General features: G+C 42.7%; 2 protein-coding genes across 4 annotated transcripts; one reads left to right on the top strand and one right to left on the bottom strand.

The window, feature by feature from the left end:
• Positions 1-9,776: 9,776 nt before the first annotated feature.
• On the bottom strand, positions 9,777-15,556 carry LOC104047190 (C-type lectin domain family 2 member L-like). 2 transcript variants are annotated; one of them, XM_064462523.1, is made up of 5 exons: positions 15,450-15,556; positions 15,164-15,253; positions 14,204-14,367; positions 12,484-12,587; positions 9,777-11,552 (listed from the first exon to the last, which is right to left on the bottom strand). In XM_064462523.1, exons 2-5 carry the CDS (start codon positions 15,249-15,251, stop codon positions 11,420-11,422), a joined length of 489 nt encoding a protein of 162 aa, XP_064318593.1. In that variant the 5' UTR covers positions 15,252-15,253; positions 15,450-15,556; the 3' UTR covers positions 9,777-11,419. The 2 variants fall into 2 exon arrangements, with proteins under 2 accessions (XP_064318593.1, XP_064318601.1); XM_064462531.1 differs by having other exon boundaries at positions 15,372-15,450.
• LOC104052364 (killer cell lectin-like receptor subfamily G member 2) lies at positions 15,466-26,170 on the top strand. 2 transcript variants are annotated; one of them, XM_064462511.1, is made up of 6 exons: positions 15,466-15,998; positions 17,640-17,814; positions 18,659-18,712; positions 20,435-20,616; positions 22,717-22,817; positions 23,713-26,170. In XM_064462511.1, exons 1-6 carry the CDS (start codon positions 15,501-15,503, stop codon positions 23,816-23,818), a joined length of 1,116 nt encoding a protein of 371 aa, XP_064318581.1. In that variant the 5' UTR covers positions 15,466-15,500; the 3' UTR covers positions 23,819-26,170. The 2 variants fall into 2 exon arrangements, with proteins under 2 accessions (XP_064318581.1, XP_064318571.1); XM_064462501.1 differs by having other exon boundaries at positions 22,714-22,817.
• The last annotated feature ends 492 nt before the right edge of the window (positions 26,171-26,662 follow it).

Below are 26,662 nucleotides of genomic sequence, written 5' to 3'. Positions count from 1 at the left end.
TATTTCATACTGAATAAAAGTAATTTTTAGACTTGGATTTTAAACAAAATGTTGCTATTAGGCCAACTTTCCTTTTTCTTCAGATCTTCCTCCACATAGAAATTTCTAAATTTTTTGGTTTTTTGGTAACTTAAAATTACACCAAAACTTTGAATTCTTCTTCCAGAGCAATTTCTGCTCTTTAAATAGCTGTAGACCACATGCTAATCCTCACAGCCCAGAGGCAATATTAAGTTTAAGATTAAACCAGGGCTGAGTCTGGCCTGTGACTGCTCTGCATGTTGGTCATCAAATGTTCTCATTAAAGGCAGACAACATGCTGCTTTTTTTTTTTCTCTAGTAAACATGTTAGTTCAAGATGAAGTCAATGTAGTTACCATGGTGGTAAGTCAAGAAGTGCAATATTTTGCCTTCTTGGGACCAGCCATGGAAGACAAACAACATTTTGGCTTTTTCAGCTTAAATAATTAAGTTCTGAGAATGGGCTGGCACAATCCTGGTAACTAGAAGGCTCTGTATAATTCCCTCTGCTTCCAGGGAAAGGTTTGAGGTGAGATGATGTGCTGCTGTCTGTCTTATCTGTTAAGGCCAAGCTCTTTATGCAGCCTACTAAACCATATGCTTTGAACTGAAAAACAGGAAAAGTTAAGGCAAAGTGTATTGTTTTTTAATTCTACTCCAATGATTTAGGTAAATATACTGGAGGACTTGCTGAAAGCCGTCAAGTTCATACTGGAAAAACAATGATAGTCATAGAGATGATTTCTCAGAAAGAGAAAAAAAATACAAAAAAAGGATCAAGCTGGAAAAATAGCCATTTCAGAGACAAAAAGAAGAAACTGAACATCCCTAGATGAGATGTATGTATGCTATGGGGACAGCGTAACAACAGCACTGGGACATAATGCAACTACTTTTTCTTTGAAGGATCTTTAGGAAACTGTTGTACATGTGCCTCAATAAATATATATACATTAAATACATGTGTAAATTAATCACTAATTCCTGTTTAATGTCATGGTAACACAGAGGTTTTAAACCTCTTTATTAACAGTGCAAAGACCAAGCCCTTGACCCCAGACCAGGCCTCCAGCTGCCTGCTAGCACCCTAGGCATGTGTACACCATTAGAGGACAGCCACTCTGGAGGCACCAGTATGTAGGCACACTGTGTATTAGTTGGTATAACTGTATCCCACAGGCCTCTCCAGCATGTACCACACTAACAACTCACCTGTGCCACCATGCTCCTTATCTGGGTGCTAGGCACTGCCCAAAACTACAAGCTCTGGTCAGCACTCACAGCAAAGACATGACCTCTGTTCTTGCTCAGTTTATGTTATAGCACATCATTGCTTAGGAGTGTTGCAGCATTTGGTTCATGCAATAGGATGATTGCAGGTGAGTTTGCATTTGACATCATGCCATCCTTGAGCAGTCTGTAGGGAATGGAAGAATTTTCTTCCTAAGGGCATTTTTAGTAGCTCTGGACCATCATGAACAGCCTGGTTCATGTTCATGATTCAGGACAGTCTTCCTTTGCAGAGAGGAGGTTTCTGGCAAGGGAGGCAAGCACCATCAGGTTGGCCTGCATTATTTTACACACCTGGGACGACATGTGGTGGAGGACCTTGGAGCCAGGTCCTGCCCTTCAGCAGCAGCTCCGAACACTGCGGAAACAGAGGACATACCTCCCCCTGGTGCCTCCTTCGCCTAGTCTGTCCTGTTGGGAGACATTCAGGGACCATTCCTGTGACCTTTTAGGATAAGATGGTAGGACCCTGGAGGTACCTAATTCTCTCTACTGACTGGAATGTAGAGTAAGTAAACAGCTTACATTTAGGCACCCAAATGAGCAAGCAGAAGATCTCAGCATTAAAGCATTTCTGGCCAAAGGAACATAGAATTGTAGAATCATAGATTGGTTTGGGTTGGAAGGGACCTTAAACATTATCTGGTTCCAACCCCCTTCCAGTTCCAACACCCTTCCCCTTCAGTTCCAACATTCTCCCCATCCCTTAGCAGGGAGTGATGCTTCAGTTGAAAAAGACATTTGCTGCCTGACTTTGCAGCCAAGATGCTCTGAGGCAGATTCTTTACTTCAGCAAAATAATACAAGGAAGGCATTTCTATGGGCACTCAGGCACTAAACTGTACCCTCAGTACCAGCAATGCAAAGTTAAACTGGCTTTACTAGCTTTACTCTGGATTTATTTACTGTGGGGTTCAAGGCCTTTGAAGGCACCTGGGGAAAAGAGAATAGAGGCTCTGGAAGCACGGAAGAGAGTGATGTTTGATCACTGTTTTCCATCCTGTGTATTACTAGTTGCACAGAACTGACAAAATTATGTTGTCAGAATTTGGGGAGAGCATGTAAAGATGTACCTACCACTAGAAGGATATTTCAAGGGTTTGGAAGAGGTCTTTTGCTCTCTTATGTTAACCCTTTGCACAGACTAATAACACAAAATAGTCGCTAGATGGCTCTGCTATCCACCATAAAATATATCAGAAATTATATTCCATTTAAACTGAAGAAAATTTCATATGCTTGTGTAGCCTTTTTTAAGAGTATGAATTGCAGAAAATAGCTTGTCAGAGATAGCTAGAGTGTGAAGGAGGAAGAAGCCTGGAAGATAAAAAAGGAGAGGATGAGAGTATTGGCTACAAATTCACAAAGCACAGAAGACAGCAGTAAGCTCTTCCTAGTGAAGAGCGACCAACACAGTAAAGTATTTTAGAGATACTGGGATATAACTGCACCCCTGTAACTGGAGGATAAGCTTAAGCAGTTTAAACCAGTCCTGATGGGAGGACAGGAGTGTGGGGGAAAGAGGGAGCCAGTATTGCGGACAACCATGCAATAACCATAGCCTATGATTAGTGACAATGGTAGCAGAGGTGGAGGAGGGTATGAAAGACCATGGTGCATATCTCAAGATCTTTGGCTAAACAGACCACAAAGGTGGTGTTGAGTGACCGGACTTCAATAGGAGCAGCTGGCAAAGCTTGGAGGGAAGAAATGTCTAGCTCCAAGCAGCTGCCTCCCAAGGGCAGCAACTGCCTATCCACCTAAGATTTCTTGAGTTTTTGCATCTAAGCCTAGTCTGTTGCACGACCTGAAGCTCCGCTACAACTCGTAGTTAAAGGAAACCCCCTGCTTTATGCTAAAGAAACAACTTCCCCGAAATAGATAATAGTGGGTAGTTGTTCCTGCACTGGGGCAGGGTAGGAACTGAATGATCTATGGAAAGCCTTTCTCAACCTTTTCTTTTTATTGTTTTTTAAATTATTTTTTCATGGTTTTGAACTTTTTACTATGGAGAATAAATTCATATGACTTATATCCAAACCAACTACATAACTTATATAAATCTCCATGGATACAAGGCACTGAATCACTTTAAGTTTTCAACTTTTGAGCATAAGACGAAGAGATTACTAGAGCTGAACAAGCCAAATAACAACCAATAATTTAATATAGTCCTTTTATTATCCTTTTTTTCTTTTTTATCAATCCGTGTGAAGTGGCAGATGCAAACTTAGTATGCCTGGGAAATAAATCCTGTATTTTCAGGAGGGTGGAGGCCCTACCATCTTATAATTAGCTACCATTTCCCTTAAAAATTATATGTTTTCCTACAAAGGGAATAGGGAAATACTTTTATTATTGCTTCTGACTAATATATCTCTTAAGAATGCATTCAGAGGTACTGTAAAGTTTTTTTACTATTATTTATTAGATTGTCTGCAGCTTGATTTTGCCTCCACACATACTTAAGAAAAGACTTAAGACCAGGTACAATGTTTTACTGCAACATATTGAGGTAAAATTCATTCTTTTCATAGTCACCAGAGGCAAGGGATGTGTTAATGCATGAACCTTTCTCAGTTTAGTTCTTGTGCTGGTTTTGGCTGGGATACAGTTAATTTTCTTCATAGTAGATAGTATGGGGCTGTGTTTTGGATTTGTGCTGAATACAGCGTTGATAATGCAGGGATATTTTAGTTACTGCTGAGCAGTGCTCACACAGAGTCAAGGCCTTTTCTGCTTCTCACCCTACCCCAGCAGCGAGCAGGCTGTGGGTGCAGAAGAAGCTGGGAGGGAACACAGCTGGGACAGCTGACCCAAACTGACCAATGGGATATCCCATACTATATGACGTCATGCTCAGCATATAAAGCTGGGGGAAGAAGAAGGAAGGGGGGACATTTGAAATGATGGTGTTTGTGTTTCCAAGTAACTGTTACACGTGATGGAGCCCTGTTTTCCTGGAGATGGCTGAATACCTGCCTGCCGATGGGAAGCAGTGAATTAATTCCTTGTTTTGCTTTGCTTGTGTGCGCGGCTTTTGCTTTACCTATTAAACTGCCTTTATGACAACCCACAGATTTTCTCACTTTTACCCTTCCAATTCTCTCCCCACCCCACTGGTGGGGGGACTAAGCGAGCGGCTGTGTGGTGCTTAGTTGCCGCCTGGGGTTAAACCATGATAGTCCTTTCTGGTGTCTAAAGTACCAGCTTCTGTTGTTTTTGTTTTTATTTTTTTTTAGTAAGCACAACAACAGCCTGGGTGTGGAGAGTATATTTTGAGTGAATTCCCAATCTTTTTGTGAGACTACAGACACAATACTGTTTCCTTCTGTAGTTATCAGGAGAAAGGTTCAGGGAAGACTGCCTGTGACAACCTTATTTCAAACACTTACAAGCAAACTCATAGAATCACAGAATGTGCTGAGTTGGAAGGGATCAAGTCCAACTCCTGTCCCTGCACAGGACAACCCCAAATTCACACCATGTCTCTGAGGGCGTTGTCCAAGTGCTGCTTGAATATCATCAGGCTTGGCACTGACTGCCTCCCTGGGGAGCCTGTTCCCGTGCTCCACCACCTTCTGGGTGAGGAACCTTTTCCTAATATCCAACCTAAACCTCCTCTGGCACGTCTTCCTGCCATTTCCTCAGGTCCTGTCATTGGTCACCAGAGAGAAGAGATCAGCACCTGTCCCTCCTCCTCCCCTTGTGAGGAAGCTGTAGACCGTGATGAAGTCTCCCCTCAGTCTCCTCTTCTCTAGGCTGAACAAACCAAGTGACTTTAGCCACTCCTTGTACGGTTTCTCCTCTAAACCCTTCACCAACTTTGTGGCCCTCCTCTGGACACTCTCCTGTAGCTTTATATCCTTAATGTACTGTGGCACCCAAAACTGCACACAGTGCTCGAGGTGAGGCTGCACCAGTGCTGAGTAAAGCGGGACAATCCCCTCCCTCGACCGGCTGCAATGCAGTGCTTGATGCACCCCAGGACACGGTTGGCCCTCTTGGCTGCCAGGGCACACTGTTGGCTCATGTTCAACTTGCCATTGACCAGAACCCCCAGGTCCCTCTCTGCAGAGCTGCTCTCCAGCCTCTCATTCCCCAACAATTTTAAGATGTTCCTAAGTCTGAGTGGAGTAGTGTGCATGTATTGCACAGTGTATATCATAAATGGCACTTACGTCAAGGACATGACACTGGGTTGAAATTAAAAATCAGCTGCCTTCTGCCACAAAGTAATGCAGTACTTTGTACAACACGTTTAAAGAGCCTTGATTTTACAGGTTTTATGATGCACTAAAACAACTCAGAACTGTTGCGAAATACTACCAGAAGCAGTGGTACTTCAGACAAAATTCCTAGGAAAATAAATTAATGAAATTTTGAATAGACAAACTGAAAACTCTAATAATGCTGTGTTATTCTTGCCTGAAACATCATAGCAGTTTATTATTCTTATTTTTATTCTTATTCCACGCTTTCTTACTTTGGATATGGGATTAAAAAGACAAAATGTTGAATTCTGATCCATCCCTTGCTCAGTTCACCTAAGCTATCATTTGCAAGCTTGGATAGCTTATTTTTGATTGTATAATTTTGAAAGAGTATTATTTACATATTAAGGAACTAAAGGAGATAAAAACTGTAATTCTACAATGAATAAAGCCCCCTATTGTTTCAGGGGTTGCTATCCTCCTGTTTCGATCAAAAAAGCGTGAATGGCTCCAATAGCTTAGAAGAAAGCATTTAGATATAGGTATTCCATAAATGCTAGGAAACACCAAAAGTTAATTTTCTGAGAAAGACAACTACTCCTACATTTCCCTGTAAATTCCCGCCTTTGCTAATGCTGGCTAATTTCCTGTGGTATTGGGAAAACCATGCACAAAAGAGTTAAAGACAATGAACCAACTGAGCAACCAGTTTCCTCCCTCTGTCCCCTGCTCTAAGGCCTGCCCTGGATATGACATCCTTGGTCTGATCAAGTCCTTTGGGGACCCCAAATCATGGAAGGGGGGAAACCTCATTTGTCTGAATTACACATTTATTCTACTTCAGTTGTTCAAGATATACACAGCAAATTTGCCTTTCTGCATTAGTACATCACCTCATCTCCTGAGGAGGGAGGCAAGCCACAGCAAGGGACGCAGCATATGCTGTGCAAACCATAGCTGGTGATCAGCGTCCAGATTTCAGCCAGGCAAATGTGCACTGTGCAGCCTTGTTCAGCTGCGCAGGGCACCTGAACCATATGAAGGCACTGTCAGGATCCATATATATCGCTTCATGGCCAGGGCTGTGCAGTACAAAGCCACCAGAGGGAATAGGTTCCCTGTACTGATCTGCCCGAGACCAGCTGGAGGGGCAGAGCTTCTCCAGATTTACCCCTATGGATTAATTGATGAATATTCAGGAGGTTTCAACTCAACCAGGGTAGCCACTGCAGAGAGACTATCCCTCAATCCACCGCATCTCCAGCTGTGAATTGCCTGACACTGGGCTGAGCAGCCACAGGCAGCTAGGGGGACTACTTAGGGTCACTGGTTTTAATGGCTGGTAATTAATGGCTTCTTTCCTTTTCACAGTGAATGGTGAGCATACATGGGATGCTACCTTGGCAGCTGTGTCATGAGTGCAACGCAAACTTCTTAAAGGTCACCTTGCATATCCATCATGTCTGAAGTACAAACCTTTCTCCATCTCAATTGGAAGCACCAAGTCCCTCATCAAGCCTTTCACGGTACCCTTTCTGTAACCCTTCCCTGTTGAACTGTGCAGATTTGTTCAGTTCCTCTGACCTCTTCCTCCTCATCATCACTGATGCTTAACCCTCTTTTCCCTCCCCACAGCCTGGCAGTCTGGAAAAGGAAGCAGAAGTGACTGGAAGCAATTGATAAAGAGGTTAGTGTGGAAACAGCTGTGCAGAAGCAGGGACCAGCCTGTCTGGGGATGATGGAGAGGAGGATTCCAGCCAGCCTGACTCAGGGAATGGTCACGAGGAGTATGAGTCTCCCCTTTGACTCACCTGAGACAAAGTTATGCCAGGCATGACGAAATACAACAGTATCTATACCAGTGTAGACCTGGCCTGAACATGATGCGAGATCATGTTTTGGCAGAAACAAAATATAAATCTTGGTGGAGGAGAAGGGGGAAGGGGAGGGCCTCAGTGAGATGAAAAACTGGGAAAAAACTCAGGTTAAATAAAACGTTCTGTAGATGTAGAACTTTCTTCTGTCATATTTTGGTATTTTTGCCCACTTATTTTGAGTAACTATCTAAATTTTAAGACAGAACAGCATTTTAAACAAGATTGAGATACTTGCTTTAAAATTCAATCTATGCATTATTTTTAAAAGTGTATTTTTTACTCTCCTTTGCATGAGAAGGTAGTAGGGCAGCCACAGCTCCATCCAGAGGAGTTCAAGGGTTTTCAATGAAGCCTTCAACTTGCAGAACTTGCAACCTAGTTCTGCTGAAACAGGGACTGACTTTAATTTAGACTTGCTGTTGGAAGAGGCCACAGATTTTCAGGGCAGGAGATTAAGCTCCCATGAACTTCTGCTCTTCCCCTGGAGTTCAGCACTGTGCAAAACTTCCAACTACTGAGTATTTCTCACCATCTGGGTTTATTTGCCTGTACTAGTAAACTCTTTCGAATTAAAATCTTTACTTTTCCATCAGTTACAGAATGAGAGATAACATGAATCCTTTGGGAACTGACAATATTCACAGCTTGTCCAAGTGTGGTAGGAAAGCACAGGGGAAGAACGGGAATTTCATACTTTGGGAGCTGGAAAATATTACTTGGTGAACTGGGAAACCTTTTTTGAAAATGCATGTAATTTAATTGTTATAACCAATCTAATTACTATTGTATTAACTGATCACAGACAAGTATGTTGGGTTCTGTGCACTGAAAAATGATCTGCCTGCCAGAGAGCTCACTATGCAAGAAGTTTATAACCTAGTAGAGCAAGATATAAAGTACCCATCCAGCCCATTTCGATTTTAACCACAGTGGTTAAATAATCCAGGAAATTATATTTATCCAAGTCTTACTTTCAACTTCTGGTTTTGTGGGTTGCTACTCTGATTGAAAGCTTAAAAGGAAATGTCATTCAGCAATTCACCCATTACAAAATCACTTCTTGTATGACTCTGTTACTATGTTTCTCGCCCAACTTCACTTGGGAAACTCGCATCACTCGGGAAAGTTTTCCATGACAAAACGAGCTTAAAACAAGGGGAAGTTCACATGGATTTTAGCTTTCTTAAAGCTATTAGCAATTAGCTGTAATTTAGCTGCCATATGAGACTTTTAGTGCGAGCAGGGAAGATGCAGTCAGTAGCCTGGCTCAGCCAAGCATCCAGATCATCAGGGCAGGTCTAAGGTAAAGCCAGGAAATCAATGGATTGGTTGAGTTGAAATGTGGTCCTGAGCTCCTGGGCTGTGGCATGGGAGGACGAGTCACCCCTTGGGTGACCCTTCAGAGTCAGTCAGGCCCATTCACAGATGGCGTCATGGTCCTACAGAGTCTGTGAATTTCAGTGTTGAAAAATATTCTGTGCCCACCTACTGACAGCAGCTGAACATGCCTAAGGAAGCAGGTATCATAGGCTAAACAAAGCAGTCTTGGGCCACGTCAGGGACTAGAAACTTGTCTCAACATTGTTGGCAGGCAAGTTTCTCTAACAAAGCCTGATCGCTACGGCAGCTAAGCAGAACAGTTTAATCACCAAGGTCGACCCGACAGCAACGTGTGCCCCATTATCTCGGAGTACTCCTCCTCCACGCATATGCCCAGGCCCAAGGCCGACTGGCAACAGATGGGAGTGGGGTGGGTGCTCGGACCCTCTAGAACTTTCAAGCACCCTCTAGTGACAGTACTGGGCATGCGCCCCACTGCCGAGTGGGAGGTGTGGGTATGCAGAACAGTTACCGACTATGCAAGAGAGCAACCTTATAAAAGGGGAAACCAGTAGAGATGACCGGGGCATGTTATGGAACATCCTCCCTTCCACCAGCTTCAAAGATGCATCGGACATCTGGACTCCCTGCCCCCGGACTGGACAAACTGCCACAGATCCATGGTGATAGCTATTGCAACAGTCCCACTCTCTCCCTCCCTCCCTCCCATTCCCTTTTTCACCTTTTTCTCTCTTTCTTTGCTTTTCTCTCCCGTATCAATTTCTGGCCAAATAAAGTGACTTGGTACTTGACTCTGTTTTGAGTCTTAATTCTATTTCTGAGAATGTAAAAGGAACCTAGTCACGATAACACATTGGAGTTAATCAGAAGTTAAGCTCAGCCACCCCCAACCTCCCAGAATTATCTGAGGTGGTTGGAAAGCAAGGGGGTTTAACCTCTGCCAAACTGTTCAAGCCAACAGTGGATTGTGACAGGCCACCACAAACCTAAAGCAGAAGAGCAAGCTCAACCAAAAACAGATACACAAAGCATCGCAGGGAGCAACCTCTGAAGCATTTATTGGCATATTTACAAGACAATTTACAGAGACAGCAAAATGGACTTCTCACCCCATCTAGCACTTCATGATGACTTTTTAAACTGGACTTTTGACATATGGTGGGAAATAGGTCCCTACCCTGGCCATCTGAACCCTGTCCACACTTCCTTACAAGGTGCTGCCTCTTCTGTTCTAGTGCTTTCTTGGGGAACTACCATGGGGAATGAGGATATATTGAACACTCTGTTCCAGTTTCTTGTCTCACCTATTTCTTTCCCTCCAAAGGAGTACCTCTTCTGGATACATATCAAGCATGTTTATAGCAATTTGCAGTTTCTTCTTCCCATTTCTTTGAAGATCAATATGACAGACTCTTAAATCTTCTCTGAGCTTAATTTGGTATTGTTTCCACACTAGAATATTTTCCTAGCTCAAAAGGCCTTTCTTCTGGTTACACATTTTTAAAGACAGTAACCACCCTTTGTTAATCATGTATCTTGGGAAGTAGTCATTGTACTACTGACTACTGTCTGATGAACATAAGAGTGACCAGACAGCAACCAACCACATATCTTCCAGGTGAGCCTCCCATGCTCCCACTGCCCATTTTCAGGGCATCATACCAATAATTCAAACAGATTAACCCAGGGTGCCATGCTATTTAGCTCTAGTGCTTCTATCCCATGGACTGTCAAACTATCCTTGCCCACACAACTCACTTGATAAAATAGCTGTGCCGGAGACAATAAAAGCCTTTTTCCCCCCTGCACAGGCAAAAGATCAACACCACAGCACCTCACCTTAAGGTGTCCTAGACCCCTTTCCACACTAGATATACATGTCTCCCCCCTTCTAAATCCACAACTTTGTCCCAAAATGACAGTTGTGCATGATTCAGTCTGGGAGCTTTCCTATTGCAGCCACATATTCAGTGAAGTTCTGGGCAACAGCAGTCATGTTTCCAGATCAGTCCAGAGGGATAAAGAAGAATATTTGTAATCTGTCCCACCCTATATGCCCTGTAACAGCAGTGCCGTTCCCTAGAAGACCTAGTCATTATCTGCCTTCCAGGTTTACAAAGCTCCCATTTATATCCTTGGACATTACATACCAATCACATTTGAAAACCCCATGGAAAAAGGAGGAGTGGGAAATCAAAACACCGTATGAAATCTCACCCATTTACCACAAAGACAAACTGAAAGTTCTCAGACAAAGAATTACTGAGTTTCACAGGAGAGAGGAAAAAACACATCCCTTGGTTCACTATGAATGGCATTTTCAATACGACCTTCATGTCCATCTAACAATGTCTTTAGCTTGTGAAGAGTTCGCAAGAGACGCATCCATTGCCATGTCCTTCAGCAGTTTCAACAACGAAACCGTATTACTAAGGAACTTCTGTTCTTTGCAACAGCCATTGTATCATCATTTCCTCTTGGTACTGCCACTTTTTTACCTCTTTCTCATGAAGTCATTATAACTCCCTGTCTTGCTTCTCCTGGAGAATTTTGGACATGATCCTTGCCACAGCACCTCTTGCCCCTGCGGACGTCTTACAGAAAGGACTTTGAGTATTCTGAATTCCAGCTTCCCATGGAGAAAGTCTCTATATTTGCACAAACAGCTGCTCGCTATTAAGAGCTTGTCTTGGGATTAAACTGACCAATCGTGCAAAGCCAGTTCCTGACTGAGGAGCACCTTCTGGTAGAGACGAAGGCAGAATCTATATGGACACAGTCTCCATCATTTGTTATATTGACATGAAATCTAAAAAGAGAAAAAAAAATTAGAGCAGAACTATGGTTTAAAGTTAGAAGACCTATTTCTTATTCTTTGTAAAACTGGGTCTTAAAGTTGCAGAGGACAAACTAGAGAATGATTTAAAATGAGCCCTGCTTCTCACTGCAAGGATCAGAATTCACGTGCATGTGAAACACGTGGTGATGCTCTGATGCACCTTCTATTAAAGCAAGCTGCTTTGATCCCCACAGAGGTGTACCACATGTACTTGTACTTCACAGTCTACAACATGTTGTGAGCACAAAAAGCACAATTCTCCAGAGCAGGAGAGAGAGGATCCCAGAGGGACCCACGGCAGCAGTACCCCTCCACTACACAGTGGGCCCTGCCACCTCTTCCCACCAATTTTGCTGAGCGTCTGGAGAATACACAGGATGTGGCTGCAAAGAAAGCCAGTCTCTGGGATACAAAGTGGCCAAAAGCAATGCCTTCTGAGGCACAACCACCCAGTCCAGTGACCTTCCAGTGTGGTCCTCAGCACCTCAGTTGGTCTTAGGAGGTCCTGTCTACACTGGCTGAGTGTTAAACCACGCAAGACCAACAGGGCAAGCTAATTCAAACAATTTATAATGTCTAACATCAGTAATTTTTCCTAATAAGGCAAATGTTATCCATTTCATATAGAGGGATTGTACAGAAACAAGTTACTCTCAGCATAACTTAACAGCCGCTATGCAACCACATGAAAAAGCAGGCAACAATGCCCCTTCCTCGCTTCTCTGGGGACATAACTAGTTTTATTAGCATAGTATAAGAACTTTTATAGCCATATGACAGCCCTCATTTGGTAAGATACTCCAGTTTATCTGCAGTAGAATAGGTAACACAGAATAACTTTTCTTCTTGGACAAAAAAGCTACCGACTCTCCTCCCGCACAGTGTGACTGAAAAAACTCACAAGTTTGTGTCAAATGACTTTCCATTCACCCAGAAGATTTTGCTTCCTCTCCTGCGCAGCCCAATCCAGAAGTCTGTTACGTGCATTCGATACATTATAAAGTTCTAGACAAAACAGAAAAAAATTACATTATTAGATTATTTTTACGATTATTATATGGCTTTCTGCATAAAAACTGCAGACATAAACTGCATCACAGAATATGCAATGGTGGACTTTTTTTTTTCCACAGGTCGCTGATGTTTTACTGCTAAATTTATTAAAATGAAATACTAAAGGAAGCCCTAGATCCATTACTAATAGTCAGTGAGGTCCCAGCTATTTAGCTGGTAGTCATGCAGAGTGTTACTGACCATTCACCTATACCCTGTCCCACCCTGTCATCAAAAACATCCACGTATGCCATCAGACATACCATATCACGTTACACACTAGTACAATGGTTTCACCGTATCACCAGAAGAATAACATTTCAATACAAGGCCACGTATTTAGCAGGGACACAGTGCCCGACTAGGTACAGGTTACCTTGACTGCGTTATATCACTGTAATTCCTTCAATGTGAGTTATGTTGCATCTCTATAAAATTTAAGACACACATTTAAAATCACCCAACTTCCCAAATTTCACACTTTTACTCTTGACACTAATTGCATCATAAGTGTGTGAGTTCGTTCTGTTTTCCTGCTCCTTATATTCCTGACTGTAAATTCAGTTGGGACTACCTAAACCCAAATTCCAGAACATTCGAGGGCACACATGTAGTTTACCATCTGCAGTATGAATAAAACAAAGACTTTCTCAACTCTTTCTTTATGATCCTGTGGTTGTCTCTAAAAACACGTTTGCTATAGTGCTATTTTGTTTTGTTTTTCTCAGCCATACAGAACACCCTGAATTGGTAGGATGCTACAGGAGGTTTAAAGAGCATAGTAAAAGGAAAAATGGTTTGAAAACAACAAAAAATACAGGTAGAACCTGCTGCATGAACTGGGTACTTTCAGTACCATGGGTCCCAGCATCCTATAACCGCAGCCAGTCTTTGCCTTTTGTGGAAACACAGAAATTGACTACTTTGCACAGAACTAACAACACATTTCTGTTCCTTATTTGGCTGCTAAACCATTTGTTATGCTGAAGAAAGCACCCTTTAAAACGACTGTGTCCTTGAAGAGTATCAAGAAGATAAAACACATACATGTGTATCAGTGGTCTGTAAACTCAAAATTTAAACTCAAAATTAGTTTAGAGGTTATATTTAGCGTGGGAATTGCTGTTGACTATACTTTTGGGTACCCTGGAGAGGGAATGAACATCAAGAGGGTGTGAGGGGAGAAGATGAGATGAACTGCCTAACTTTAAGCTAACTTTGAACTGGCACATAAATTGCCAGTTCAAAAAAACCATCACCTTCTTTATTAATAATTAGGAGTCACAACTCCATTTTTATATTCTTTCAGACTTTACTTTTAATTTATACATAGTTTGCCTTTTAAATTTCTGAAATAGCCTCTAAGGTAACAACAGAATTTCTACAGTGGATTTTAGTGAACAGACCACATCACATTGAGAAAGTCTATAGGTTGTACCAACTTGCAACGAACAAATCTGCCCTGCAGTACACTGGGTTTCAAGCTATACAAGGGAACAAGTGACGGAGTTACAGAAGCTGTAAGGGCATTAGACATAACATTGAATTCAAGGCACTGGACACCTTACCAGCTCTTGGTGGCTGTCAATCACAGCAAGCGAAGCTCCGTAGTCAGAGCAGGACTTCTGACTGGACTTCCAGTCTGCCACGGCTTCTGAATGATAGTAACACTTCTTCTTGTAGTACAGCCAGTCATCAGGGCACAGCTCCAGGCGCGGTAATTTAAGTGTATCTTTTGTTCAAATGAAGAAATGAAGAGAACAACATTTACTCATCATTATGTGTTTAAAATACAATCGTATACACATTCACAAATTCTGGACCTGCTTCCTCCATCTTAACCACATCTGTGACTCGCACGGAATTAAGCAGGAGATGGGTGAACACAATACAGCTGAAGGATTGTGCTCAGTCTTAGTTTTTTCCCATTATACCAGCTGTGTCCCATAATCCCTGATTACATGCTCACACACTGGCCATGTTTCAGCAGACTCCAGCATGTGCAAGTGCAAAGCTCCAGCTACACCAGAGACACCATGGGCGGGAAGGTCAGGGGCCGTCTTTGACAAAGAGTGCAAAGACACACACTCGTTATCTACAGTGAAGCAGCTAAAATTTTACCTTAAACAGCTTCTGGTTCAATGTACTCAGCTGTAAAAATAACTCTGCAGGCTGGAGCCAAGTCAAGTCAAGAAGTCAGTACTGCCTCCCTAACTCTCCTTACAGCTTTGTCATTCCTCAGCATTTTGCCATGCTGCAGAACAATTAAATCCTGAAGAAAATTTTAAAAATTGTCAGTTTAACGCTACCAGAACCAACTACCTAAGGACAAGCCATAACGCAATTTAGTTTCACTTTCTTCTTCCCCGTTCTTATCTCTCTTAACAGCAGTCATGACAGTGTTGGGGAGAGCCGAAAACCAGTGGAAATACCTCTTACCCCTCAGCAATGAAGAGGCAGCATAATGAAAGACAGAAGTACTGAACTTCTCTCGCCAGGGCTATTTTTTAAAAAATAAATGCACTCACTTATGGTAATCCTTATTATGAGTAAAATCACAGCAACAGCAATGACAAGTCCCACAATTCTTTTCCAGAAGGAGAGATATGAACTCATGTCTACGGAGAGAAAGAAATACGAATGCACGTCAGGGAATAAAGGAATTTAATTGTCGGGTTAAGAGAGCCCATGCAGATACGTTAACTTCATTAAGGTTTTCCAAACACTTGCACCTACGCCTGAAACGGCGGCGTACTGCAGAGCTCCAGTGCGTCTAAAACCCGCCGACCAGACTTACAAAGGTATTAAAATTACCAAATCCTACAGAAACGCTCTGGGAATACAGTCCACTCCCCCAAGTGCTTCATGCCCACGGTATCACCCGGGGAGGGGGGCGGGGGACGAGCGGTCCCCCGCCCCAGCCAGCCCGCTGGCTCCCCGGCCCGCCCCACTCCTCCCGGCGCCTCGCCGCAGCTCCCGTCCCATCCCGTCCCGTCTGACTCACCCGGCCCCGCTTTGCCTCCGCGAGGAACCGCCGCCGCCGCCCCGAGCAGCCGCTTTGCTGTTCGGCACCGGCACCGGCCCCGGCGGCAGCACCGACGGCCGGGTCTCCGGGGCCGCGTCCCGGGGCAGCCTCCGGGCCAGCAGCGGGGCGGAGCACAGGGACAGCCGCCGCCGCACCTCGTCCCCGAGCCACGACGGGGAGAGAAGAACCCCGCTGCTGCCCGCCTGCTGCATCGCCGCCCGGGCGGAAGGCGCCGAGCTCTTTCGCTTTCGTTGCGACGGAGCGGGGCGGAACGAAGCGGCGGGGAGCGGGCGCGCGCGGCCCAGGGACGCCGCCCCGGGGGCGCCCCGGGACACCGGGTAAGGGGCGGCGGGACCCGGGCAGCGGGGTGGGGAAGGGCCCAACGGGGGCCGAGGCGGGCTGGCGGCGGCCGGAGGCCGGTTTCGCGCCCGCGGGGGCTGCCACTTCGCTCCCCCCCCCCCGGCCGTGCCGGTCCTGCCGGGGGCCCGTGTACACCGCCCCGCCGGAGCCGAAGCCGAAGGAAAGGTAGGACCGAAGAGGGGGAAAATTAGGCCTAAAGAGGAGGAAAACGTGCTTTTTTGTGGAAGTGGCGGGGCGGCCTGAATCTCGGCGTTTGGCTTCCGGTTGTTGCCCAGATCCGAGCCTGTGCTGGTGCTTCCTTCCAAGGAAAAGTTTGTTGCAAAAAAATGAGAGCAAGTTTCATTGTTAAATAAGCTCGCAGAAATTGAAATATTTTTTGTGGCTCAATGAAAAATTGCTGGCCTTTAGGGTGTGTGTTTTTCTTCAATCTTCCTAAGGTTCTTTGAAACGCTTTTGCCAGCATCTGCCTTCAGGAAATGCTTTGTGTTAGAGGGGGCGGTCGCTCACTTGTACCCCAGCAGGCTGTGTCCCTCACTGTTACCGTTCCAAAAGCCAAGGGTGGGGAATAGGCTTTTTCCCTAGTGTAGGTGGGAAGGTTCAGGAGAAAGTCCTCTGTGGCTGGAGTCAAAACCGGTGGTTTTTCAGTACAGTAAGGAAGCGTAGCGTGCTTGCTGGAGCCCATGAGCAAACATGCATTCACGTACCGAACAATGAATACTAGACACTAAAGGAATACCAGACACTAAAATGGACAAAGTGTTTTTGGGAATGTGTTCAGGGCAATTGGAAGTCTTTGGGGAAAGAGCACCTTATTGGAGATGTAATTCCAAGTCTTAGTTTCTGTCTGCTTTTGTAGGATAGAGCAAGCACAAGTGGAGTCTGATTCTTAGAAATATTTAGGCAGCTTATTACTGTTATGAACTTGAGGAGTCCTCTTAGGCATGTGCCAGCTAACATAAATAATAACAACAGCTATGAAAGTAAAGAGGTGGAAGCCTTTTCTAAAGAGGAGTGGGGTTCCCCTCCCCCCTCATTATAACCTAACTCATGAAGATGAATTGATATTTCTGCACTTACACAATAATGTTTATAGCTGCATATTCTTTTCTGGATTATTTTTTCTGTTAAATTTATGTCATTGAAAGTGGGATTTAAGGAAAACTGTGAGGAAAATATCACTCACTGGAGTGAGCACAAAAGGGTACTGTGAACTTCTTGCTGCAGACCAGGTTCCCTCACACTTGGGAAATTGCCCAAACTTTTCGCACGCAAACAAAACTACTCTGGTTTTTGTGGCCTTTCCATCTTGCCTTCATATGCCCCATCCCTTCCCTATCACGTTGTTCTCATCTGCTGTGTCCTTCCATTTCCTTCCATCGCAGTCCTCGTTCTCCATCACACCCCTTCCTGGGAAGGAGGATATCTCCTTTTGGTGGGCCTCAGGTATGTTGCACAAGCTCCTTATTTTCTGTTTGTTTCCTCATTCTCCATCCACCCTGCCCTCATCCCCTCAGGAACTGGCAATAACTAAGGCAGCTTTGGGATTTCTACTATTTCCACTCGTTTATAGACAGTAGGGGAAGCACTCATTAAATATTCCTTCTTCCCTTGTTTCCCAGCTGTGGATGGCATCTAAAGATGAACAGGAGGCTGAGACCACCTTCTTGGCACAAGGACCTGTTGTGATCATAGACCCCACTAATGTCAAACAAGACGCCAAACAAAAAGTGGCAGCTAGTTCATGGGTGTGGAGGACATGGAGGCACTGGAAACAGCGGTTTTGGCAGTCAAAATGTAAGATATTTTTCTTTGGTAAGACGGCTTCCAGCCCAAAGTCTGAAGTCTAGCTCCAAATCTAGTTCTAGGTACCCTGGCTTGGACAAGACAAAACCTGGGAGTTTAGCTCTAGGCAAAGCTGTCATCACAAAAATTAGGATAACTGTTATGTTTGTTCCAGGTGTGAACTGTTTATGTTTGATCAGTTTATGTGAAAATGGGCATTTTTCCGTGTGGTAGTTTACCTGCGTGAAATAACTCTTGGATAAGATGTGGGAAGTGAAGCCAAACCTCATTAGAGAAAATAGTTTGTGCCTTTGCAACAGACAAGCTTGCACATCTGCGTTGAAATTTGTGTGTGAATTTGCTTGTGACAACGAGAAAATACATTTGATTCAAGACTGCAGCCATACTCTGAACCTCAACCTTTAATGTTTGAATTGCCTGAGAACATTCTCCTGTTTTCCAAATAAGGGTGTAGCTTGACTGGAGTTAGTGATGATCTGTGAGTTCTTGGCTTCCAGAGGTTATTGCTAAGAGGTCTGCCAAACATAGACAAGATGATAAACCTGGGACTAGAAGGCTTAAATTTGCTGTACAGAGATCTGCACATCTGTGGAAGACTTTAGGGTGTATACAGATTAAAAAAAATGCAAATTAGGTGATAGTTGGCCATTTTATCGAACTGTCCAGTTACATAAATGTGAGTTCAGGGTGCCTTTATTGACTTCAGTAGTCCTGTGTATTTACATACTTGGAGCTTAAATGAAAGGCTATCCTGCTGCTGTCTCACTTAATACTGAAATTCAGTCTGAGCCTAGGTGCTCATATATACAAAACCATTAATGTTCTTCTTTTGCAGTCTGTTGCCTAGGCCTATCTTTTGGACTTGTGGTGGTGGTCATCATTGGACTTGGTAAGCTTTTGGAACATTTTCTATTTGAGATATGTTTCCTCTGACTACTGGGCTCCAGGATCACAGCAGTCAAGTGCACCAACATTAGTACTCTTTAGTGCCTGCGGAGTCACAAAACCTGGGTCTTCTGTCACTATTTCAGTCATTTTGATGTCGGTATAAGGTTGAATGACCTCCAGACAGAATTTAAAAGGAGAGGGAGTTCTCCTTACAGAAAAAATAGAGATGATTCAGTGGTAAATTTTTTTTTTTCCTGTTTGCTGCATCCTTACTACTCTTTAAGAGTGTAGTTTCTTGCCTGGCCACGCATGTGGTGTATGCATGTTTTGTCTGTGCTTGTTGCCAGTAACTTACCTGATTATACCACTTAGAGCACTAAGTCAGCATTGCATCTCCAGGCATAGACTCCAGACTTATTGTGTAGGCTGCTCATATATCTGGTCTAGAGGGCTCCTTTATTGTCATACGTGGAAGACAACTACGTAATACAGCTAGCTTAACTTTTTCCACAAATAGTCTTTGGGGATCATTCTGCCTTTGTGTTTTTAAAAATCCATTCGTGTTGCATGCTGTTTTTTTAAGAAGTAGTCAGTGCTACCTCCCGCTGGCACGGTGGAGGCTGGATATGCTCCTGCTGTCCCATGCAGAAGTCTTCTAGGGGAGCAAAGGCTGTGCTGCCTGTGGTATTACCAGAGGTATCCAAGTCCCTGGGTGCACATGTATCTTGATGGAGGTATAGTAGTGAGGGCTTCTGCACATACATGGAAACAAATGGAGAACAATAGTGACATCTGTCCCTTTTGATTTTCCTTTGCTTTGTTAGGCTTTTATTTAAATGGAATCAGTCATATTTTCTTGGAGGGTGTGAGGGCAGTGCTCACAGGTGACTTGCTAAGGGGTCTCCAATTATATATAGCAAAGAGAGTAAATGATTAGAAAGGAAAAGAGAGCAAGCATGGCAACAGCAGGCTGCAGAGTCTGGGAGGTCAGTTCACTTCCAGCTCTCACCTAATAGCTGGTTACTTTCATTTCAATATTAGCCATCTCCAAGCTTAAGCAGTGGAAAAATGCACCTTGGGTCCAGAAGGTCTGGATTTGATACTAGCAGGGTGACCCAGACAGTACACTTTATACACTGGGTGAGCTCTGATGAACTGTTCTCCAAACCATTATCTCCCAATAATAATAATTTTTACCTCTTCATTAACAGACAAATTTCATTAGCATCATATCAACACCTAATTCCCTTACCTTCACACAGATTTGTCTGACACTTAAAGGTCCGATACAAAATCAAAGCAACTTGTCTTCGTGAAATATCTCAACAGTTGCAGATATTCAAGCAACTTCATTACTTCAGATGAATTAAATCAATAAATTAACAGTATGAGGTCTAGTACCCTGTTGCTGGATTGAAAATGTATTCAGTATAAATTGCTAATTGTCAATGCCTCTAATTCTCAAAAATTCAGGAGTGTTTTCCAAACCCTACTTATTTTCTACTGATTGTAATAATTAGGCTGCAGCCCCCAACTTCACATTTCTTAGCCAAAGACAGTGCCTGAAAGGCAGGGAAGGTCAGGATCCTTGCCCTTCTTTTGGCTTCTCTTCTGGTTTCTAGTGTGGCATTGGCTTTCCAAAAAATCTACATTTTATGTTGAGTTATCCTGATTAATGCTAAGATTTTACCAGGTAGAAATTTTATTCTCTTTTCCTTTGTAGTTTTAAAACTTGAGATACCGTATGGTGAAAAATTCCATCCTGAACAGTGCCCCAGCGAGTGGATAGGTTACAGAAAGAAATGTTATTTCATCTCAGAGGAGGAAAAGAACTGGACATATAGTTGGGCCTTCTGTGCTAAGAATGAATCCTTTCTAGCTTTTTTTGAAAACCAGGAAGAAATGGTAAGTCGAAAAAAACCCAACAACAAAACAGAACACAACTTCCATATCTCTCTCTTTCCTTGACAAAGCTTTTTTTTTTTTTGGTTATGCAATACTTATCCTTTAAATCTTTGTAAAATAAGTAAGCTGTGTGAATTCAGGTAGTGGAAAAGTACCTGCTTTGTCACTGTAAGTAGCTGGCTGGCTGCAGCAAGTGCAGCAGTGGTATCAGCAGCCCCACACTGCTTTGGTGCTTGGATTTGCCTTGAATGACTATGAAAAGCTCTTCGTTATGAATTAGTTTGCCTAGTTTTATTTTTCTTTCCTATGGGCCTTCATCTTCAAAACAGGTATGAATCTGTTCAACTCTCAGTACAGACAAATAAATAGATACTTTGGTTTCTATAAGAAACCAAACATTTAAAATAATTTCTCAGCATACTGGAAGTTATCTGTCTTTATTGGCTTGCATCTGTTTTTAGATATGCCTTAATGCCTCTTAGAGATGCATGCTTATACTGGTGGTGGGAATATACCCCTGCTGAAGCTCATTTGGACATTTTCTCATGCTATTAAGTTTGTAAAATACTTTTTGCCTGTATTATGGTCCAGTTGCATTGAGTCAGTGAATGCTAGTAGCATCTTAACTACCATATGCTGCTAAAACCGTAACATGCTTTTACAGATCTGCTGTCTTTTCAGTACTGTCAATGAGAAACTAGTTTTATCAAAAAGTTAGTTTTTAGATAGATTGACATTTGAGCTTTATTGTTACTGTGATTGTTGCATAAAGGTCAAAAGGCTATTTTTCTGGTTGGCTGGTACATCTTAGTGGTGTAGCAGATACTGAAATGGAGGAAACCTCAGTGAAATTATGCAGATTAAGTCACATTTGACATGAGCTAATAAATATTTTTACAGCGAGAAGACTTTCAACAATGAAAAAGGTGCAGGGCCTAGTTCTTACTTTGCATGCGAGTCCCTTACTGAATGTGGCTTCTCATTTTATCCCATTATCAGACCCCTTTTTTGCCAATAATTCCAACTGTATTTGCCAGCTTGTCCCCTCTCTACAAGCCCCTTCTGAATTGCTGCCATGTGAGTGATCACCTATTACCGAATTTGTAAATGCCTCTCTTCCTAATCCATCTGAAAACTTCACTTCTAATTCAGTATCTGTGATATTCAGCTGATAATTGGCTAGGCAGAAATTGGTGTTATATAAGCTGCTGCTTAAGAATCTTATACCTACAAACTGTAAACCCAGCTTATGAAAGAAAAGCAGATATTGGCGTACTGGAATTGGATTCGTGCTCTGTGGTATGTGTTGTCTGGTGTCCAGCACTGGGTAGCATGAGCCACACCAGAAGAAGATACACCAAAAACTCTAGAAATGGCATTGGGACCATATGGAGACAGTTACTTCTGACCTGTATTGACTTGAAGTTGCTAGGGGAGAGTGGAGGAGTGTAAGAGTTCACTCTTTCCATGTCCAGTAGAGTCCATGCTGACAGCTAATATTTATATAATTTGTAAGTTCACTGAGTCTGATGATATCCTGTTGCAGGGAGTTCTGTAATATTAACCTATTGCAAGTGCTGTTTCTGTTATCTTCCATTATTTTTTGCTGTATTTGGTACAGGTTGTTGCAAACTTCTGGAGCAGTGAACTGTCTTTTACTCTTTTTTTTATCTGTACATCCACAGATGATAAACTTTAAATTTAAATTATTTAAATAATAATTGGGAAGGGGAGGAGTTCCCATATGCCCATCTGAAATGCAGGAAACACCTGTATGTACCAGCCTATCTAGACCAAGTTGCATATGTAGAGATTGATAAACATATATAGACAGACACAACCAATACATGGTGTCTGGGTATAGTGAATAGTAGTAATTTTCAAGGGTATAGAATTTAATAACTTTGCTGAAGTTTATGATAACCATAAGAGTCAATTTAAAGGCAGAATTAGGCTCTTAACTCTGAATGAAATGCTTATGAAAGTGTTCTAGATGAGAAGAGTGATGGACTACTCAAAAATCACAGGAGGGGTTTGCTTCTCATTGTGAGAGCTCATGTTGACAAAAATGCCTTTTTTTTTTTTTTTTTTTTTTAGCAGTCTTTAGCTAAGCATGTGAAAGTAGATGGCTCCTGGATTGGATTGCGCAGGAAAGGTGAAAACTTCTACTGGGATAATGGTGTTGCCTTGAAGATGGACTCGTAAGTTCCTTTTGATTGTCTAACACCTACTTGAGAAAATTTAGAATTAGGGTTTAAACCACAAAGTTATTTCTGTCAGGATTGTTTATTTTCCTGTGATTTATGACTTTGAAAAGGAACTCTTTGCATTTATTACTGATCTAACTCCAGTAGCATCAATGTAGAGAAGTTTCTGATTCAAGAAGGGTGTTTTAGTAGCTTAGTACATAATGTTATTGATCATCCCTATTTACCTTAATTTGTACATATTTTTCAGTATGTAGCATAGACATTTCAGTCTCTTTTCAGATCTTCAGAATTCTTGGTTTCCAATGTGATCTTTTGTGCTTGTCTTCTGAAATACACAATATCTAGCAAATACACGTACATTTTTTATGGATGAAAGAGAATGAAGGGACAGACAGGTATGAGGGAATAATCATCTTCAGATGGATGAAGCAGCTTCATAAGAAAAATCATAGCTGCTTTAGTGAGTTTGTCACAACCTGCAGACAACCCAGATTTTCCCCCTATTTATATTAGAAAATGTGTGGGCTACAGCAGCCCTGCATCAGGCCCATCAAACAGCAGTTCCCCTTGTCTTGCTCTCCAGAGTATTTATCACCTCAGTAATTCTAGGCAGGATGTCTTTTTTCTTTCCTCCTGTTATTGTGTGATACCTGGTATGGATTGTTGATAGAAACGGAGGTTCATGCAACATCGCATGAGTTAAACAGGCTTTTCTAGCGTGACTTATCACTTATCTTGCTTTTAGCAGCTGAAACTATGGTATCACAAGGGACCAAAGTCAACTGGAAACTACTTCAGCAGAAGTTTTGCTTTACAGCAGGCTAAAATATTTGGCTCAGTAGTAGAAATTTTTTAGTAATCACTGTTTTCTTCCTGTATTTTTCAGGTTCCAGATACGGAATCACTCTGAGTGTGCCTACTTGGATGCCTTCACTATTTCTACATCAGCATGCTCTTTGCCCAGGCGCTGGATCTGTGTCCAACTTCCTTAAAGGGATGACTTAGATCTCCATCTCATATTGAGATTAAGAGATATCCATTGTGCAGTCACTTTGCATAGATGGTAGGCCTGCTGCAGCCATGCAGCCTCTCTAAACCTAAAGCAGGGAGAAGAAGATTTGTCTCAGCTTCCAAAATGTGCTTCAAGGTCTTCTGTCCTATGTGTGCAGTAAATCTCCTGCCACTGGAGCAAAAGTGTGGCATTTACTGATCATAAAGTACAGGAAAAAAGCGTTCTGCGCAGACGGCTGTGGCAGTCTGGGACATGAGAGCTGCAACTGTTTGCTGGTGCCCCTCTGCTGAAGCTTCCTATGCATTGTCAGCACAACCCCTCAGCTGCTCCATTCCTGGTGTGGGTGTGAGGGGTCTACATTAGCTTTTCACATTTGTGCTATGTTGCAGGAATCTCCAGCAGACAGGTAGAGCAGATAGCTGGGGGCAGTAACTTGCCTCAGCGAGATCTCCTGGGATTTCTGTTGGAGCCTTCTGTTGGCTGGTTACTGAAAGGACATCAGGAGCAGGTTGTGCATTTCTCTACCGCTTGCATTTTACCTGCTAATGATGATAGAGCGATAGAATCATAGAATCATTTAGGTTGGAAAAGACCCTTAACATTATAAAATCAAACCATAAATGATGTAGCAGCCTGGTAAGAATTTCCTGTAAAATGATGAACATATATGTGGTGCTAAAGGTGGCAGGCTGTGCCACTGAATTACTTTTTGGGATGCTATGTGTAGGGGCACTAGTCCTGAATCAGGTCCCACTGATGCCAGCTTTACACCGAAATGCTTCCACAGCCAACTGCACTGAGGTTATCCCTGCTTTACACTGGTGCAAATGAAGTCTGAACTCATACTCTGCATTTCAACAGCTGTGCAAGTCATTATGACCTATGTAAATTTATTTTGATACAAACAGAATACTAAGGAGAATATAATGACTTTCAGGTACTTGAAATGTGGAAAGCTCCCTTACTGAGTTCCTGGGAAGGTGCTGTTTGAGAGAGGAGGGGGAGGCAGAGGTATAAGACAGTTTGGGACTCTTAGCTGCTCTTAGACATTCCCTCTGGGATTTTGAGACAAAAAGATAACCGGAACTGCACTGCATAAATTGCACTTGAGTGCTCAAGATTTTAGTAGCTCACTGTACTCACTACAGATTTTGTTTTGTGTTTGTCTAGGTTGAACTAAGCTATTTTCTGTTACAAAAGGCCTTCCTCATGTTGACAGTTTTCAGGGATGATTTTTATTGTTAAAAGAAATCTTTGACTTGAGATCAGCAGCTTTCAGGCAATACAAGCAACTGGCATGTTGCACACAGACTCTTGTTTTTCTGACATAAGTGTTCAGGATCAGGTACTGAGGACATATAATGCATGTACACAGAAAGCTGCAAAGGGAGGGAATTATCCAAGAGTGACTGACATAGCGAGCGACAGTCTTACACAAGCCTGTGTTCAATAAAGAAACATTGCAACAACTGATTTAAACATTCCTAAATAGAGATGAGAAGGCTTAAATGACTAGTCATGTGGGATTCCTTGAAGTTCAGCAGACTTGTCATTTTTCTCATCTGTAAGTTGCATAAGAACTTGTTAAACAGATCCATTCCTTCTTGCAGTTTCAGCTGTTTTCCAACCATGCACGGTAAACCTAAAAAACAAAAGACACTTTGGAGACATATCAGTCTCAAAGCCTGCAGTCATTCAAATTAAGTTTCAGTCTCCAAATAATTTGTATTCAGAGGTTGCTGGACATCAAGACAAGATCCTAATTTTTTTGCCCACATTTGAATTTTCCCTCTCCAAAATTACAGGCCCTCTTCTATTTGGTGAAAGAGGAATCTCTACAACATGCATGCATTCTGCAGCATCTTTAAGTGGCAGGTTGTCATGGTTTTGGCTGGAGTAGAGTTAATTTTCTTCAATGTAGCTGGTATAGTGTTGTGTTTTGGACTTAGTATGAGAATAGTATTGATAACACACTGATGTGTTTAATGGGTGGTGCTTGTACTAGTCAAGGACTTTTCAGCCTGTCATGCTCTGCCGGGTGCATAAGAAGCTGGGAGAGGGCACAGCCAAGACAGCTGATCCAAACAGACCAAAGGGATATTCCATTTCATATGATGTCATGCCCAGTATATTAACTGGGGGGAGTTGGGCGGGGGGGAGAAGCAGCGATTGCAACTCAGGGACTGGTAGCAGTCAGCGGTCGCGTTGTTTGTTTTTTCCCATCCCCCTGAGGTTTCACCTCTCCTTTTCTCTCTTGTTATTTTCTTTGTCATTATATTATTGTTGTTGTTATTACTATTACTCTTTAATTATTAAACTGTTCTTATCTCAACCCACAAGTTTTCTTACTTTGGCCCTTCCAATTCTGCCCCCCATCCCACTGGGGTGGGGGAGTGAGTGTCTGTGTGGTGTGTAGTTGCTGACTGGGGCTAAACCACAACACAGGTACAGTACTATACTGTCATTAGAAAGAGTAATATGGCAGTGGGAGTATATGAATCCAGAGTTATCGAAAGAAATTCCACCTCTACCAGTTACAGGAAGATGAACAGAGGTCATGATCCACTGCAAAATCACTGGCACTTCCCAAAGACACCAACTTTGCAGGTTACAAATGCTCACTGAACTGAGTTTTTTTTTCAATCAGAATCAAAGTTGATGTGCTGCTGAAACAGGAAAAAAATGTCTTTGTCACAGAACAAGGGCATTTTCACCATGTGAATTATAAATTCTCAGCGTCAAATGGAAGTAATGGCACTTCCAGAAAAGTATTAATACTTAGACTGGGAAAGAAAATAGAGGGAGATGACTGCTTAAGCATCCA

The sequence above is a fragment of the Phalacrocorax carbo genome, chromosome 1 (genome assembly GCF_963921805.1).
Source record: "Phalacrocorax carbo chromosome 1, bPhaCar2.1, whole genome shotgun sequence".
In the NCBI taxonomy this organism is placed as follows: domain Eukaryota; kingdom Metazoa; phylum Chordata; class Aves; order Suliformes; family Phalacrocoracidae; genus Phalacrocorax; species Phalacrocorax carbo.
This window is presented reverse-complemented; position numbering and strand designations above follow the sequence as displayed.

What these genes read in the sequence shown, in the direction of transcription:
- LOC104047190 (XM_064462523.1), bottom strand. Translation starts at nt 15,251, where the DNA reads ATGAGTTCATATCTCTCCTTCTGGAAAAGAATTGTGGGACTTGTCATT. An exon ending in CATAATAAGGATTACCATAA is followed by an intron (nt 14,368 to 15,163) that starts GTGAGTGCATTT and finishes TTTGAACAAAAG; the next exon opens with ATACACTTAAATTACCGCGC. An exon ending in AAGTCATTTGACACAAACTT is followed by an intron (nt 11,553 to 12,483) that starts GTGAGTTTTTTC and finishes TTCTCTTTTTAG; the next exon opens with ATTTCATGTCAATATAACAA.
- LOC104052364 (XM_064462501.1), top strand. Translation starts at nt 15,501, where the DNA reads ATGCCCACGGTATCACCCGGGGAGGGGGGCGGGGGACGAGCGGTCCCC. An exon ending in GCGGTTTTGGCAGTCAAAAT is followed by an intron (nt 17,815 to 18,658) that starts GTAAGATATTTT and finishes CTTCTTTTGCAG; the next exon opens with TCTGTTGCCTAGGCCTATCT. An exon ending in GGTGGTCATCATTGGACTTG is followed by an intron (nt 18,713 to 20,434) that starts GTAAGCTTTTGG and finishes TTTCCTTTGTAG; the next exon opens with TTTTAAAACTTGAGATACCG.